The following is a 15,861-nucleotide window of genomic DNA, read 5'->3' as shown; positions in this document are numbered from 1 at the left end:
TTATTTTGCCCATCTACCAATTTATTATTCTTTCTGCTGTACAGAACCATGCCCTCCTGATGCAGAGTATGTAGAATGTGGTCCAGCTTGTATCCCCACCTGTATGGAACCTTCCACCAACTGTTCTGGCTCCTGTATCAGTGGCTGCTTCTGCAAACCAGGGTTTGTCTTCAAGGGACGGCGCTGTGTCCCATTGGAAAAATGTGGCTGTTTGGATGACCAGAATAACTATTATGAGGTCAGATATCCTTGTTAGTAAACCCATATGTATACATTCCTGTTTCGTAAAAATATATAATTGTAATTATTAAATTACAAGAAGGTTGTACTATGTAGTTCTAGTGACACACGGTACTCATGGTTGATCCTTTGTTCAATTCTGTTTTAGCCTGGCGAGATTATATTTGGAGATGGCTGCTCAAAGCTGTGTCGCTGTGCAGGGAACTACACTTTGGAATGTGTTGACAACTCGTGTGACCCCACTGAAGAGTGTCGCGAGGCGAATGGTGTTGCAGGCTGCTATCCTAAAGGTAATAATATCTGATAAATTGTCAAGGAATTGCTACAACAAATGGTACTTGCAGTCGTCCGACCACATCTGAAGGCAAAAGTGTTTCAAACTGTTCCCTTCGGCTCCACACACAAGTCAGTCAAAAATAAAAATAAATGTGCTGCTACAGCGATACTAGTTCTGGTGTATCTTAGCTAAAAGATTCCTTTAGCTAATTTTAGAAAATGTTAGATGTTGCTGTGTAACTGACATTACTGAGTGAGCGTGCAGACTTCATGACTCTTTTCTACTTGTGCTACTGTTTTATCACTTTTTAGCATTAACAAAATAACTGCTAACATACCGTTTCTCATACCGTAGGTACATCCACATGCATAGCGAGTGGTGATCCCCACTACACCACCTTTGACAAACGCAAATACAACTTCATGGGCAACTGCAGCTACTTGATGTCTCGACCCTGCAATGAAACGACTCTGCCACACTTTGAGGTCCATGCGGACAACGAACATCGTTTTAACAATCCCAAAATCTCCTATGTGAAGGCCGTGCATGTATATGTACACACGGTGAAGATCTCCATCCTCAAAGGTGGCACTGTGCAGGTAATAAATGAGGGGAGAAACTAACTATGTTTTTTAACAGACAGTATGACAGGGTGCAGCCTGGTCTCCTGAAATGTGCGTTCCTGTACAACAAAACTGCATTGTCAATCACATTTCGAGAGAAAAATATTTTCTCCCAGATTACAGTTGTTTTAGATGTATCACAAATACCTTTCTAATCATAGTCCACGTAAACCCTGTATGGAGGAGGTTGTGGGGAACAAACACCGGACTTTAACCCAGGAGGCCGCTGATCACGTCCCGTGTCAAACCAGAAATTGATGTTGATATTTTAATTTACGTCCATACCTTGAAGCCAAGCAATGTCTTAATACACCTAACAAAGTAGTTTTGTTGTATTTCAAATTGAGTTAACCATGTGTTTAAAAATGCAACCGTAATCTGGGAAAATATATATTTCCCTAGAAACATAATTGAGAATGCTGTTAAATTGTATAGGAACCACATTTTGAAGGAGACAGGGTTTCAGGGTGACAACCATCAAACTATTTTCATATCTATGACATATTTACCAGAGCTAATGTCCATAAATCATGTGAATTCTCTGCAGAAAATACACTGTTTCAATTGCTAATTGCAGTTTGAGATTCTATACATAGAGAGTTTTTAATCGTTGTTTCTGTTTCCTCAGTCATCACTCATTATCTTATTTGCACTTGCTTTTCCCCGCACAGGTGAACGGAACCAATGTTAACCTGCCAGTGACTCCGGCCCCCGGTGTCTCTGTGTTCAAGTCAGGAAAGCACTACACTGTATCCATGAACTTTGGTGTGACTGTTCGTTATGATGGAAACCACTTCATGGACATCAAAGTAATCAAAGAGTGAGTAAAGAAAGACTGAACTTTACATTCTTACCCCGGCTCCACGGACAAAACTATTTTCAATGGAGATTTTGGCGTGATGCTGACAAAGTCTGATAATCAGTGAAAACACACTGTGTCACACACTGTGAATGAAAACAAGTCACAAACTCTTGGACTGAATTGTTGCTTTTTCACCTCCTCAAATCACTAACTTGCAGATTTTCTTGCAGCTATCAGAACAAACTGTGTGGAATGTGTGGAGATTACGATGGAGATTCCAAAGATGACTTCCGTAAACCAAATGGATCATTGACCAACAATGCCAATGACTTTGGACACAGCTGGAACACCGATCCAGAGTGAGTCGCATTGGATTTGTTTTTATGATTGATTGTATATTTGAATGCCATTTTGATGTATTTATTCCATTCTCAACAAATAGGTACACATCAATCAACCCTTTGTTAGAATTGCTAGGGGGAGAAAAACTAACAAACAACACACGGAGCTTCTCTAACTAACTGTCTGTGTTGACAGGTGTAACAAAAAACCCAACACCACCATCCCTGAGTGTGACGAAGGAGAGCAGGAACTGTATGAGAGCTCAGGATACTGCGGCATCCTGCTGGACAAAAAGGGTCCCTTCGCTGTGTGCCACCGCAAAGTCAACCCAAATGTAAGTCACTTCACTCACACACACACACACACACACACACACACACACACACACACACACACACACACACACACACACACACACACACACACACACAGACACACACACATACACAGGCCTATACAGTACTCACTAATACGAAGCAGTTCCAACTTTCGATGTCATCAAGAAAATTGCATTAAAATAAGAGGCAGAAATTACAATTTCTGGTTGACGATGGAGACAGACTAAGGCATTGTAACTTAACGAACTGTGTGTTTGCGTGTGTGTGTTCAGAATTACTTCAGGGACTGTGTCTTTGACCTGTGTGAGCTGGATGGAGCCAAGCCCATTCTGTGCGAAGCCATAGAGGCCTACGTCAACGAATGCCAGGACCGCGGGGTGAACATCGGACCCTGGAGGAATGAAACCTTCTGCCGTGAGTGTTGGGTGAAAGATCTGATGGAGAAAATGATAGATGGATGGAGGGATGTAGGGAGGGCAGGATGGGCAACTAGGGAGCCCCTTCTCAAGGCTCAGTAAGGTTATTATTATGCGTTTTTTTGGGTTGTCCGTCTGTCCGTCCATCCATACCATTCTTGTGAATGTGATATTTCAGGAACGCCTTGGAAACTTCTTCAAATTCTGTCCAAACATCCACTTGGGCTCAAGGATGAACTAGATAGAATTTGTTGGTGAAAGGTCACTGTGACGTCACAAAACACATTTTCAACAATTGATATGAGCTAACTATGACAATTTCACTCTAATGTCTAATGAGAAAAAATAATGTATGGATGTAAACTGCAATTTGGCTGGTTGGCGGAGACGTAAAACAGAGAGGCGGCAGTTCTAGTTCGATCTGGACTCGTATTTGTCAAGCATCCCAGAATAAGAAATCAATTCCAATTGGCCAAAAATGTTCAGACTGGTGCAAGTTTGGTTTTAGTTGAAGGACTCGGAGTAAAAGCATGTTATCAACCTGAGCAGGAAGTGACTCCTTTCTCAGCAAAAGGATAATTTAACTTTAACTAACAAGGACCACGCCAATAACATTATGAGTTTCGAGAGGTTTATTGCGTAACGGAATGATTGTTAGATTAGGAAGCGAAAGGGGTAAAGGGTAGAGGGATGAAGCGGAGTAGGGTAGAGGGATGAAGGGATGTAGGGTAGGGATGCAGAGATGAAGGGATGTGGGGTAGGGTTCGAGGTAGAGGGATGTAGGGTAGGGGTCGAGGAAGAAGGATGAAGGGGTGTAGGGTAGAGGGATGTAGGGTAGGGATGCAGAGATGAAGGGATGTAGGGTAGGGGTCGAGGTAGAGGGATGTAGGGTAGGGATGAAGAAATTGAGGGATGCAAGGAAGAAGAAATGAGGAGGGTTTGTAGAAAGGAGGTTAGGCGATCGATGGGGGACCGTTGGCGTCCCGTTGGTGTCCGGTGGCTGGCAAGAACAGGGGGAGCGGAGACTGTTAGGATGGGGGCTAACTCTTCGGAAGCTCTGGCGGTGCAGTCCCCTGTCGTTCCTGTAATCCTGCAAGAGAGAGAGAAAATAGGAAAACAAAACGGGGTTGGGGGGGAGGAATGAGAGAACAGAGTCGAAGAGGAAGTGAACGGGTTTGTTGAGCTTAAATACTTGTGCGGGGGAAATGAGCTGTGTTCTGGGCGTGGTCCCGTTCCTGAACAAAGTTTAGAAAACTACATTAAACATTTTAATTTACATACATAAAGGCTACATTTATTTTTTTTAGGCCAAGTAGTTACAATCTGCCATGTTAATGCAGTTTTGTACAATTATTAATAGTTTAAATTCATTTTGGCATCATAGTTTTGCATGCAACCCTGGCTGGTTATAATACATCATTAAATGTTTCTGTACATCTCTGCCACCACTGTCACTGACTTCACCCTCCCGTCCTCCCCCCTACTGTAGCTCTGAGCTGCCCCCCCAACAGCCACTATGAGCCCTGTGCAGACCCCTGTCAGGAGACGTGCACCGGGAAGCCTCCCTCCTGCGGCGGGCCCTGCTCCGAGTCCTGTGTGTGTGATCCGGGTTACGTCCTGAGCGCCGGCAAGTGCGTCAAGAAGACTTCATGTGGCTGCGCACACAACGGCCAGTATTACGAGGTACAGTGAAGTGGGTTTGATAAGCCACCAGGGAATGGTCTGCGTGTGTGGGAGATTTGTGCTTTGTGAGAATATCGTAGTCTTCAATTTAAGCTTCCTCATCTGCTAACGCAGCTCAAATGTGTGTGTGTGTGTCAGCCTGGAGACGAGTTTTATGTGGAGGACTGTCAGCTGAAGTGCAGGTGTGATGCTCCCTTCATTACCTGCATGCCCACTGAATGCCCCCCGATGCAGGAGTGTAAAATCCAGGGCGGAGAGCTGGGCTGCTACCCCACAAGTAAGTTTGCACCCAAGCGCACCATCATCCAAATTAACTGAGCTGGGTATGAATTATGAAGTACTAGTAAGACATATTGAACACTGGTAAGGCTTTAGAATAAGGCCTGTAATTATTTGTGTACATAACGATACATACATTTAGCTACAAGGGAACAAGATGTCAGGGAATAAGGGGGGTAACGACTACTGGGCCCCTATTTGGGTTCAGTATGATCATAACCGAGCAACAAAGCTAGAAGTTTGGGGGAAGATGGGGTAATGAGTTGCGGTCCATCCACACCTAAACCATCAACTCCTGTCCCGACTACACCTAAACCATCAACTCCAGGCCCGACTACACCTAAACCAACAACTCCTAGACCAACTACTCCTAAACCCACAACTCCTGGACCAACTACACCAAAGCCAACAAGTATGACAAGTCCTTATCAACATTTATTTCTTTATTACATTTTTCAATTCTTTCTTACATTTATTTTGCCCATCTACCAATTTATTATTCTTTCTGCTGTACAGAACCATGCCCTCCTGATGCAGAGTATGTAGAATGTGGTCCAGCTTGTATCCCCACCTGTATGGAACCTTCCACCAACTGTTCTGGCTCCTGTATCAGTGGCTGCTTCTGCAAACCAGGGTTTGTCTTCAAGGGACGGCGCTGTGTCCCATTGGAAAAATGTGGCTGTTTGGATGACCAGAATAACTATTATGAGGTCAGATATCCTTGTTAGTAAACCCATATGTATACATTCCTGTTTCGTAAAAATATATAATTGTAATTATTAAATTACAAGAAGGTTGTACTATGTAGTTCTAGTGACACACGGTACTCATGGTTGATCCTTTGTTCAATTCTGTTTTAGCCTGGCGAGATTATATTTGGAGATGGCTGCTCAAAGCTGTGTCGCTGTGCAGGGAACTACACTTTGGAATGTGTTGACAACTCGTGTGACCCCACTGAAGAGTGTCGCGAGGCGAATGGTGTTGCAGGCTGCTATCCTAAAGGTAATAATATCTGATAAATTGTCAAGGAATTGCTACAACAAATGGTACTTGCAGTCGTCCGACCACATCTGAAGGCAAAAGTGTTTCAAACTGTTCCCTTCGGCTCCACACACAAGTCAGTCAAAAATAAAAATAAATGTGCTGCTACAGCGATACTAGTTCTGGTGTATCTTAGCTAAAAGATTCCTTTAGCTAATTTTAGAAAATGTTAGATGTTGCTGTGTAACTGACATTACTGAGTGAGCGTGCAGACTTCATGACTCTTTTCTACTTGTGCTACTGTTTTATCACTTTTTAGCATTAACAAAATAACTGCTAACATACCGTTTCTCATACCGTAGGTACATCCACATGCATAGCGAGTGGTGATCCCCACTACACCACCTTTGACAAACGCAAATACAACTTCATGGGCAACTGCAGCTACTTGATGTCTCGACCCTGCAATGAAACGACTCTGCCACACTTTGAGGTCCATGCGGACAACGAACATCGTTTTAACAATCCCAAAATCTCCTATGTGAAGGCCGTGCATGTATATGTACACACGGTGAAGATCTCCATCCTCAAAGGTGGCACTGTGCAGGTAATAAATGAGGGGAGAAACTAACTATGTTTTTTAACAGACAGTATGACAGGGTGCAGCCTGGTCTCCTGAAATGTGCGTTCCTGTACAACAAAACTGCATTGTCAATCACATTTCGAGAGAAAAATATTTTCTCCCAGATTACAGTTGTTTTAGATGTATCACAAATACCTTTCTAATCATAGTCCACGTAAACCCTGTATGGAGGAGGTTGTGGGGAACAAACACCGGACTTTAACCCAGGAGGCCGCTGATCACGTCCCGTGTCAAACCAGAAATTGATGTTGATATTTTAATTTACGTCCATACCTTGAAGCCAAGCAATGTCTTAATACACCTAACAAAGTAGTTTTGTTGTATTTCAAATTGAGTTAACCATGTGTTTAAAAATGCAACCGTAATCTGGGAAAATATATATTTCCCTAGAAACATAATTGAGAATGCTGTTAAATTGTATAGGAACCACATTTTGAAGGAGACAGGGTTTCAGGGTGACAACCATCAAACTATTTTCATATCTATGACATATTTACCAGAGCTAATGTCCATAAATCATGTGAATTCTCTGCAGAAAATACACTGTTTCACTTGCTAATTGCAGTTTGAGATTCTATACATAGAGAGTTTTTAATCTTTGTTTCTGTTTCCTCAGTCATCACTCATTATCTTATTTGCACTTGCTTTTCCCCGCACAGGTGAACGGAACCAATGTTAACCTGCCAGTGACTCCGGCCCCCGGTGTCTCTGTGTTCAAGTCAGGAAAGCACTACACTGTATCCATGAACTTTGGTGTGACTGTTCGTTATGATGGAAACCACTTCATGGACATCAAAGTAATCAAAGAGTGAGTAAAGAAAGACTGAACTTTACATTCTTACCCCGGCTCCACGGACAAAACTATTTTCAATGGAGATTTTGGCGTGATGCTGACAAAGTCTGATAATCAGTGAAAACACACTGTGTCACACACTGTGAATGAAAACAAGTCACAAACTCTTGGACTGAATTGTTGCTTTTTCACCTCCTCAAATCACTAACTTGCAGATTTTCTTGCAGCTATCAGAACAAACTGTGTGGAATGTGTGGAGATTACGATGGAGATTCCAAAGATGACTTCCGTAAACCAAATGGATCATTGACCAACAATGCCAATGACTTTGGACACAGCTGGAACACCGATCCAGAGTGAGTCGCATTGGATTTGTTTTTATGATTGATTGTATATTTGAATGCCATTTTGATGTATTTATTCCATTCTCAACAAATAGGTACACATCAATCAACCCTTTGTTAGAATTGCTAGGGGGAGAAAAACTAACAAACAACACACGGAGCTTCTCTAACTAACTGTCTGTGTTGACAGGTGTAACAAAAAACCCAACACCACCATCCCTGAGTGTGACGAAGGAGAGCAGGAACTGTATGAGAGCTCAGGATACTGCGGCATCCTGCTGGACAAAAAGGGTCCCTTCGCTGTGTGCCACCGCAAAGTCAACCCAAATGTAAGTCACTTCACTCACACACACACACACACACACACACACACACAGACACACACACATACACAGGCCTATACAGTACTCACTAATACGAAGCAGTTCCAACTTTCGATGTCATCAAGAAAATTGCATTAAAATAAGAGGCAGAAATTACAATTTCTGGTTGACGATGGAGACAGACTAAGGCATTGTAACTTAACGAACTGTGTGTTTGCGTGTGTGTGTTCAGAATTACTTCAGGGACTGTGTCTTTGACCTGTGTGAGCTGGATGGAGCCAAGCCCATTCTGTGCGAAGCCATAGAGGCCTACGTCAACGAATGCCAGGACCGCGGGGTGAACATCGGACCCTGGAGGAATGAAACCTTCTGCCGTGAGTGTTGGGTGAAAGATCTGATGGAGAAAATGATAGATGGATGGAGGGATGTAGGGAGGGCAGGATGGGCAACTAGGGAGCCCCTTCTCAAGGCTCAGTAAGGTTATTATGCGTTTTTTTTGGGTTGTCCGTCTGTCCGTCCATCCATACCATTCTTGTGAATGTGATATTTCAGGAACGCCTTGGAAACTTCTTCAAATTCTGTCCAAACATCCACTTGGGCTCAAGGATGAACTAGTTAGAATTTGTTGGTGAAAGGTCACTGTGACGTCACAAAACACATTTTCAACAATTGATATGAGCTAACTATGACAATTTCACTCTAATGTCTAATGAGAAAAAATAATGTATGGATGTAAACTGCAATTTGGCTGGTTGCGGAGACGTAAAACAGAGAGGCGGCAGTTCTAGTTCGATCTGGACTCGTATATGTCAAGCATCCCAGAATAAGAAATCAATTCCAATTGGCCAAAAATGTTCAGACTGGTGCAAGTTTGGTTTTAGTTGAAGGACTCGGAGTAAAAGCATGTTATCAACCTGAGCAGGAAGTGACTCCTTTCTCAGCAAAAGGATAATTTAACTTTAACTAACAAGGACCACGCCAATAACATTATGAGTTTCGAGAGGTTTATTGCGTAACGGAATGATTGTTAGATTAGGAAGCGGAAGGGGTAAAGGGTAGAGGGATGAAGCGGAGTAGGGTAGAGGGATGAAGGGATGTAGGGTAGGGATGCAGAGATGAAGGGATGTGGGGTAGGGGTCGAGGTAGAGGGATGTAGGGTAGGGATGAAGAAATTGAGGGATGCAAGGAAGAAGAAATGAGGAGGGTTTGTAGAAAGGAGGTTAGGCGATCGATGGGGGACCGTTGGTGTCCCGTTGGTGTCCGGTGGCTGGCAAGAACAGGGGGAGCGGAGACTGTTAGGATGGGGGCTAACTCTTCGGAAGCTCTGGCGGTGCAGTCCCCCGTCGTTCCTGTAATCCTGCAAGAGAGAGAGAAAATAGGAAAACAAAACGGGGTTGGGGGGGAGGAATGAGAGAACAGAGTCGAAGAGGAAGTGAACGGGTTTGTTGAGCTTAAATACTTGTGCGGGGGAAATGAGCTGTGTTCTGGGCGTGGTCCCGTTCCTGAACAAAGTTTAGAAAACTACATTAAACATTTTAATTTACATACATACATAAAGGCTACATTTATTTTTTTTAGGCCAAGTAGTTACAATCTGCCATGTTAATGCAGTTTTGTACAATTATTAATAGTTTAAATTCATTTTGGCATCATAGTTTTGCATGCAACCCTGGCTGGTTATAATACATCATTAAATGTTTCTGTACATCTCTGCCACCACTGTCACTGACTTCACCCTCCCGTCCTCCCCCCTACTGTAGCTCTGAGCTGCCCCCCCAACAGCCACTATGAGCCCTGTGCAGACCCCTGTCAGGAGACGTGCACCGGGAAGCCTCCCTCCTGCGGCGGGCCCTGCTCCGAGTCCTGTGTGTGTGATCCGGGCTACGTCCTGAGCGCCGGCAAGTGCGTCAAGAAGACTTCATGTGGCTGCGCACACAACGGCCAGTATTACGAGGTACAGTGAAGTGGGTTTGATAAGCCACCAGGGAATGGTCTGCGTGTGTGGGAGATTTGTGCTTTGTGAGAATATCGTAGTCTTCAATTTAAGCTTCCTCATCTGCTAACGCAGCTCAAATGTGTGTGTGTGTCAGCCTGGAGACGAGTTTTATGTGGAGGACTGTCAGCTGAAGTGCAGGTGTGATGCTCCCTTCATTACCTGCATGCCCACTGAATGCCCCCCGATGCAGGAGTGTAAAATCCAGGGCGGAGAGCTGGGCTGCTACCCCACAAGTAAGTTTGCACCCAAGCGCACCATCATCCAAATTAACTGAGCTGGGTATGAATTATGAAGTACTAGTAAGACATATTGAACACTGGTAAGGCTTTAGAATAAGGCCTGTAATTATTTGTGTACATAACGATACATACATTTAGCTACAAGGGAACAAGATGTCAGGGAATAAGGGGGTAACGACTACTGGGCCCCTATTTGGGTTCAGTATGATCATAACCGAGCAACAAAGCTAGAAGTTTGGGGGAAGATGGGGTAATGAGTTGCGGTCCATCCACACCTAAACCATCAACTCCTGTCCCGACTACACCTAAACCAACAACTCCTGGTCCATCCACACCTAAACCAACAACTCCTGGTCCATCCACACCTAAACCATCAACTCCAGGCCCGACTACACCTAAACCAACAACTCCTAGACCAACTACTCCTAAACCCACAACTCCTGGACCAACTACACCAAAGCCAACAAGTATGACAAGTCCTTATCAACATTTATTTCTTTATTACATTTTTCAATTCTTTCTTACATTTATTTTGCCCATCTACCAATTTATTATTCTTTCTGCTGTACAGAACCATGCCCTCCTGATGCAGAGTATGTAGAATGTGGTCCAGCTTGTATCCCCACCTGTATGGAACCTTCCACCAACTGTTCTGGCTCCTGTATCAGTGGCTGCTTCTGCAAACCAGGGTTTGTCTTCAAGGGACGGCGCTGTGTCCCATTGGAAAAATGTGGCTGTTTGGATGACCAGAATAACTATTATGAGGTCAGATATCCTTGTTAGTAAACCCATATGTATACATTCCTGTTTCGTAAAAATATATAATTGTAATTATTAAATTACAAGAAGGTTGTACTATGTAGTTCTAGTGACACACGGTACTCATGGTTGATCCTTTGTTCAATTCTGTTTTAGCCTGGCGAGATTATATTTGGAGATGGCTGCTCAAAGCTGTGTCGCTGTGCAGGGAACTACACTTTGGAATGTGTTGACAACTCGTGTGACCCCACTGAAGAGTGTCGCGAGGCGAATGGTGTTGCAGGCTGCTATCCTAAAGGTAATAATATCTGATAAATTGTCAAGGAATTGCTACAACAAATGGTACTTGCAGTCGTCCGACCACATCTGAAGGCAAAAGTGTTTCAAACTGTTCCCTTCGGCTCCACACACAAGTCAGTCAAAAATAAAAATAAATGTGCTGCTACAGCGATACTAGTTCTGGTGTATCTTAGCTAAAAGATTCCTTTAGCTAATTTTAGAAAATGTTAGATGTTGCTGTGTAACTGACATTACTGAGTGAGCGTGCAGACTTCATGACTCTTTTCTACTTGTGCTACTGTTTTATCACTTTTTAGCATTAACAAAATAACTGCTAACATACCGTTTCTCATACCGTAGGTACATCCACATGCATAGCGAGTGGTGATCCCCACTACACCACCTTTGACAAACGCAAATACAACTTCATGGGCAACTGCAGCTACTTGATGTCTCGACCCTGCAATGAAACGACTCTGCCACACTTTGAGGTCCATGCGGACAACGAACATCGTTTTAACAATCCCAAAATCTCCTATGTGAAGGCCGTGCATGTATATGTACACACGGTGAAGATCTCCATCCTCAAAGGTGGCACTGTGCAGGTAATAAATGAGGGGAGAAACTAACTATGTTTTTTAACAGACAGTATGACAGGGTGCAGCCTGGTCTCCTGAAATGTGCGTTCCTGTACAACAAAACTGCATTGTCAATCACATTTCGAGAGAAAAATATTTTCTCCCAGATTACAGTTGTTTTAGATGTATCACAAATACCTTTCTAATCATAGTCCACGTAAACCCTGTATGGAGGAGGTTGTGGGGAACAAACACCGGACTTTAACCCAGGAGGCCGCTGATCACGTCCCGTGTCAAACCAGAAATTGATGTTGATATTTTAATTTACGTCCATACCTTGAAGCCAAGCAATGTCTTAATACACCTAACAAAGTAGTTTTGTTGTATTTCAAATTGAGTTAACCATGTGTTTAAAAATGCAACCATAATCTGGGAAAATATATATTTCCCTAGAAACATAATTGAGAATGCTGTTAAATTGTATAGGAACCACATTTTGAAGGAGACAGGGTTTCAGGGTGACAACCATCAAACTATTTTCATATCTATGACATATTTACCAGAGCTAATGTCCATAAATCATGTGAATTCTCTGCAGAAAATACACTGTTTCAATTGCTAATTGCAGTTTGAGATTCTATACATAGAGAGTTTTTAATCTTTGTTTCTGTTTCCTCAGTCATCACTCATTATCTTATTTGCACTTGCTTTTCCCCGCACAGGTGAACGGAACCAATGTTAACCTGCCAGTGACTCCGGCCCCCGGTGTCTCTGTGTTCAAGTCAGGAAAGCACTACACTGTATCCATGAACTTTGGTGTGACTGTTCGTTATGATGGAAACCACTTCATGGACATCAAAGTGATCAAAGAGTGAGTAAAGAAAGACTGAACTTTACATTCTTACCCCGGCTCCACGGACAAAACTATTTTCAATGGAGATTTTGGCGTGATGCTGACAAAGTCTGATAATCAGTGAAAACACACTGTGTCACACACTGTGAATGAAAACAAGTCACAAACTCTTGGACTGAATTGTTGCTTTTTCACCTCCTCAAATCACTAACTTGCAGATTTTCTTGCAGCTATCAGAACAAACTGTGTGGAATGTGTGGAGATTACGATGGAGATTCCAAAGATGACTTCCGTAAACCAAATGGATCATTGACCAACAATGCCAATGACTTTGGACACAGCTGGAACACCGATCCAGAGTGAGTCACATTGGATTTGTTTTTATGATTGATTGTATATTTTAATGCCATTTTGATGTATTTATTCCATTCTCAACAAATAGGTACACATCAATCAACCCTTTGTTAGAATTGCTAGGGGGAGAAAAACTAACAAACAACACACGGAGCTTCTCTAACTAACTGTCTGTGTTGACAGGTGTAACAAAAAACCCAACACCACCATCCCTGAGTGTGACGAAGGAGAGCAGGAACTGTATGAGAGCTCAGGATACTGCGGCATCCTGCTGGACAAAAAGGGTCCCTTCGCTGTGTGCCACCGCAAAGTCAACCCAAATGTAAGTCACTTCACTCACACACACACACACACACACACACACACACACACACACACACACACACAGACACACACACATACACAGGCCTATACAGTACTCACTAATACGAAGCAGTTCCAACTTTCGATGTCATCAAGAAAATTGCATTAAAATAAGAGGCAGAAATTACAATTTCTGGTTGACGATGGAGACAGACTAAGGCATTGTAACTTAACGAACTGTGTGTTTGCGTGTGTGTGTTCAGAATTACTTCAGGGACTGTGTCTTTGACCTGTGTGAGCTGGATGGAGCCAAGCCCATTCTGTGCGAAGCCATAGAGGCCTACGTCAACGAATGCCAGGACCGCGGGGTGAACATCGGACCCTGGAGGAATGAAACCTTCTGCCGTGAGTGTTGGGTGAAAGATCTGATGGAGAAAATGATAGATGGATGGAGGGATGTAGGGAGGGCAGGATGGGCAACTAGGGAGCCCCTTCTCAAGGCTCAGTAAGGTTATTATGCGTTTTTTTTGGGTTGTCCGTCTGTCCGTCCATCCATACCATTCTTGTGAATGTGATATTTCAGGAACGCCTTGGAAACTTCTTCAAATTCTGTCCAAACATCCACTTGGGCTCAAGGATGAACTAGTTAGAATTTGTTGGTGAAAGGTCACTGTGACCTCACAAAACACATTTTCAACAATTGATATGAGCTAACTGTGACAATTTCACTCTAATGTCTAATGAGAAAAAATAATGTATGGATGTAAACTGCAATTTGGCTGGTTGCGGAGACGTAAAACAGAGAGGCGGCAGTTCTAGTTCGATCTGGACTCGTATATGTCAAGCATCCCAGAATAAGAAATCAATTCCAATTGGCCAAAAATGTTCAGACTGGTGCAAGTTTGGTTTTAGTTGAAGGACTCGGAGTAAAAGCATGTTATCAACCTGAGCAGGAAGTGACTCCTTTCTCAGCAAAAGGATAATTTAACTTTAACTAACAAGGACCACGCCAATAACATTATGAGTTTCGAGAGGTTTATTGCGTAACGGAATGATTGTTAGATTAGGAAGCGGAAGGGGTAAAGGGTAGAGGGATGAAGCGGAGTAGGGTAGAGGGATGAAGGGATGTAGGGTAGGGATGCAGAGATGAAGGGATGTGGGGTAGGGGTCGAGGTAGAGGGATGTAGGGTAGGGATGAAGAAATTGAGGGATGCAAGGAAGAAGAAATGAGGAGGGTTTGTAGAAAGGAGGTTAGGCGATCGATGGGGGACCGTTGGTGTCCCGTTGGTGTCCGGTGGCTGGCAAGAACAGGGGGAGCGGAGACTGTTAGGATGGGGGCTAACTCTTCGGAAGCTCTGGCGGTGCAGTCCCCCGTCGTTCCTGTAATCCTGCAAGAGAGAGAGAAAATAGGAAAACAAAACGGGGTTGGGGGGGAGGAATGAGAGAACAGAGTCGAAGAGGAAGTGAACGGGTTTGTTGAGCTTAAATACTTGTGCGGGGGAAATGAGCTGTGTTCTGGGCGTGGTCCCGTTCCTGAACAAAGTTTAGAAAACTACATTAAACATTTTAATTTACATACATACATAAAGGCTACATTTATTTTTTTTAGGCCAAGTAGTTACAATCTGCCATGTTAATGCAGTTTTGTACAATTATTAATAGTTTAAATTCATTTTGGCATCATAGTTTTGCATGCAACCCTGGCTGGTTATAATACATCATTAAATGTTTCTGTACATCTCTGCCACCACTGTCACTGACTTCACCCTCCCGTCCTCCCCCCTACTGTAGCTCTGAGCTGCCCCCCCAACAGCCACTATGAGCCCTGTGCAGACCCCTGTCAGGAGACGTGCACCGGGAAGCCTCCCTCCTGCGGCGGGCCCTGCTCCGAGTCCTGTGTGTGTGATCCGGGCTACGTCCTGAGCGCCGGCAAGTGCGTCAAGAAGACTTCATGTGGCTGCGCACACAACGGCCAGTATTACGAGGTACAGTGAAGTGGGTTTGATAAGCCACCAGGGAATGGTCTGCGTGTGTGGGAGATTTGTGCTTTGTGAGAATATCGTAGTCTTCAATTTAAGCTTCCTCATCTGCTAACGCAGCTCAAATGTGTGTGTGTGTCAGCCTGGAGACGAGTTTTATGTGGAGGACTGTCAGCTGAAGTGCAGGTGTGATGCTCCCTTCATTACCTGCATGCCCACTGAATGCCCCCCGATGCAGGAGTGTAAAATCCAGGGCGGAGAGCTGGGCTGCTACCCCACAAGTAAGTTTGCACCCAAGCGCACCATCATCCAAATTAACTGAGCTGGGTATGAATTATGAAGTACTAGTAAGACATATTGAACACTGGTAAGGCTTTAGAATAAGGCCTGTAATTATTTGTGTACATAACGATACATACATTTAGCTACAAGGGAAC

General features: G+C 43.6%; 3 protein-coding genes across 3 annotated transcripts in view; all 3 read left to right on the top strand.

Moving 5' to 3' along the window:
* Positions 1-15,861, top strand: part of zanl (zonadhesin, like) — a gene marked incomplete at its 5' end in the record, with an annotated part of 51,985 nt that overhangs the window by 13,671 nt on the left and 22,453 nt on the right. Inside the window, 2 exon segments of the mRNA XM_079184637.1 lie at positions 5,251-5,412; positions 10,565-10,786. Coding sequence (XP_079040763.1) covers positions 5,251-5,412; positions 10,565-10,786 — 384 coding nt within the window.
* On the top strand, positions 50-5,039 carry LOC306714496 (zonadhesin-like; the record flags this gene model as incomplete). The annotated part of the gene is made up of 9 exons (XM_079184539.1): positions 50-238; positions 389-530; positions 872-1,116; positions 1,812-1,960; positions 2,173-2,301; positions 2,480-2,618; positions 2,895-3,036; positions 4,528-4,721; positions 4,860-5,039. Coding segments are annotated over 9 exons (1,509 nt in total), but the record flags the coding sequence as incomplete, so codon positions are not given.
* LOC306714967 (zonadhesin-like) lies at positions 10,896-15,746 on the top strand (the record flags this gene model as incomplete). The annotated part of the gene is made up of 9 exons (XM_079185167.1): positions 10,896-11,084; positions 11,235-11,376; positions 11,718-11,962; positions 12,658-12,806; positions 13,019-13,147; positions 13,326-13,464; positions 13,709-13,850; positions 15,237-15,430; positions 15,567-15,746. Coding segments are annotated over 9 exons (1,509 nt in total), but the record flags the coding sequence as incomplete, so codon positions are not given.

Source organism: Pholis gunnellus (assembly GCF_910591455.1).
Source record: "Pholis gunnellus genome assembly, chromosome: 23".
Lineage (NCBI taxonomy): Eukaryota > Metazoa > Chordata > Actinopteri > Perciformes > Pholidae > Pholis > Pholis gunnellus.
Note: the sequence above shows the minus strand (reverse complement) of the source record. Positions and strands in the feature narration are given on the sequence as shown.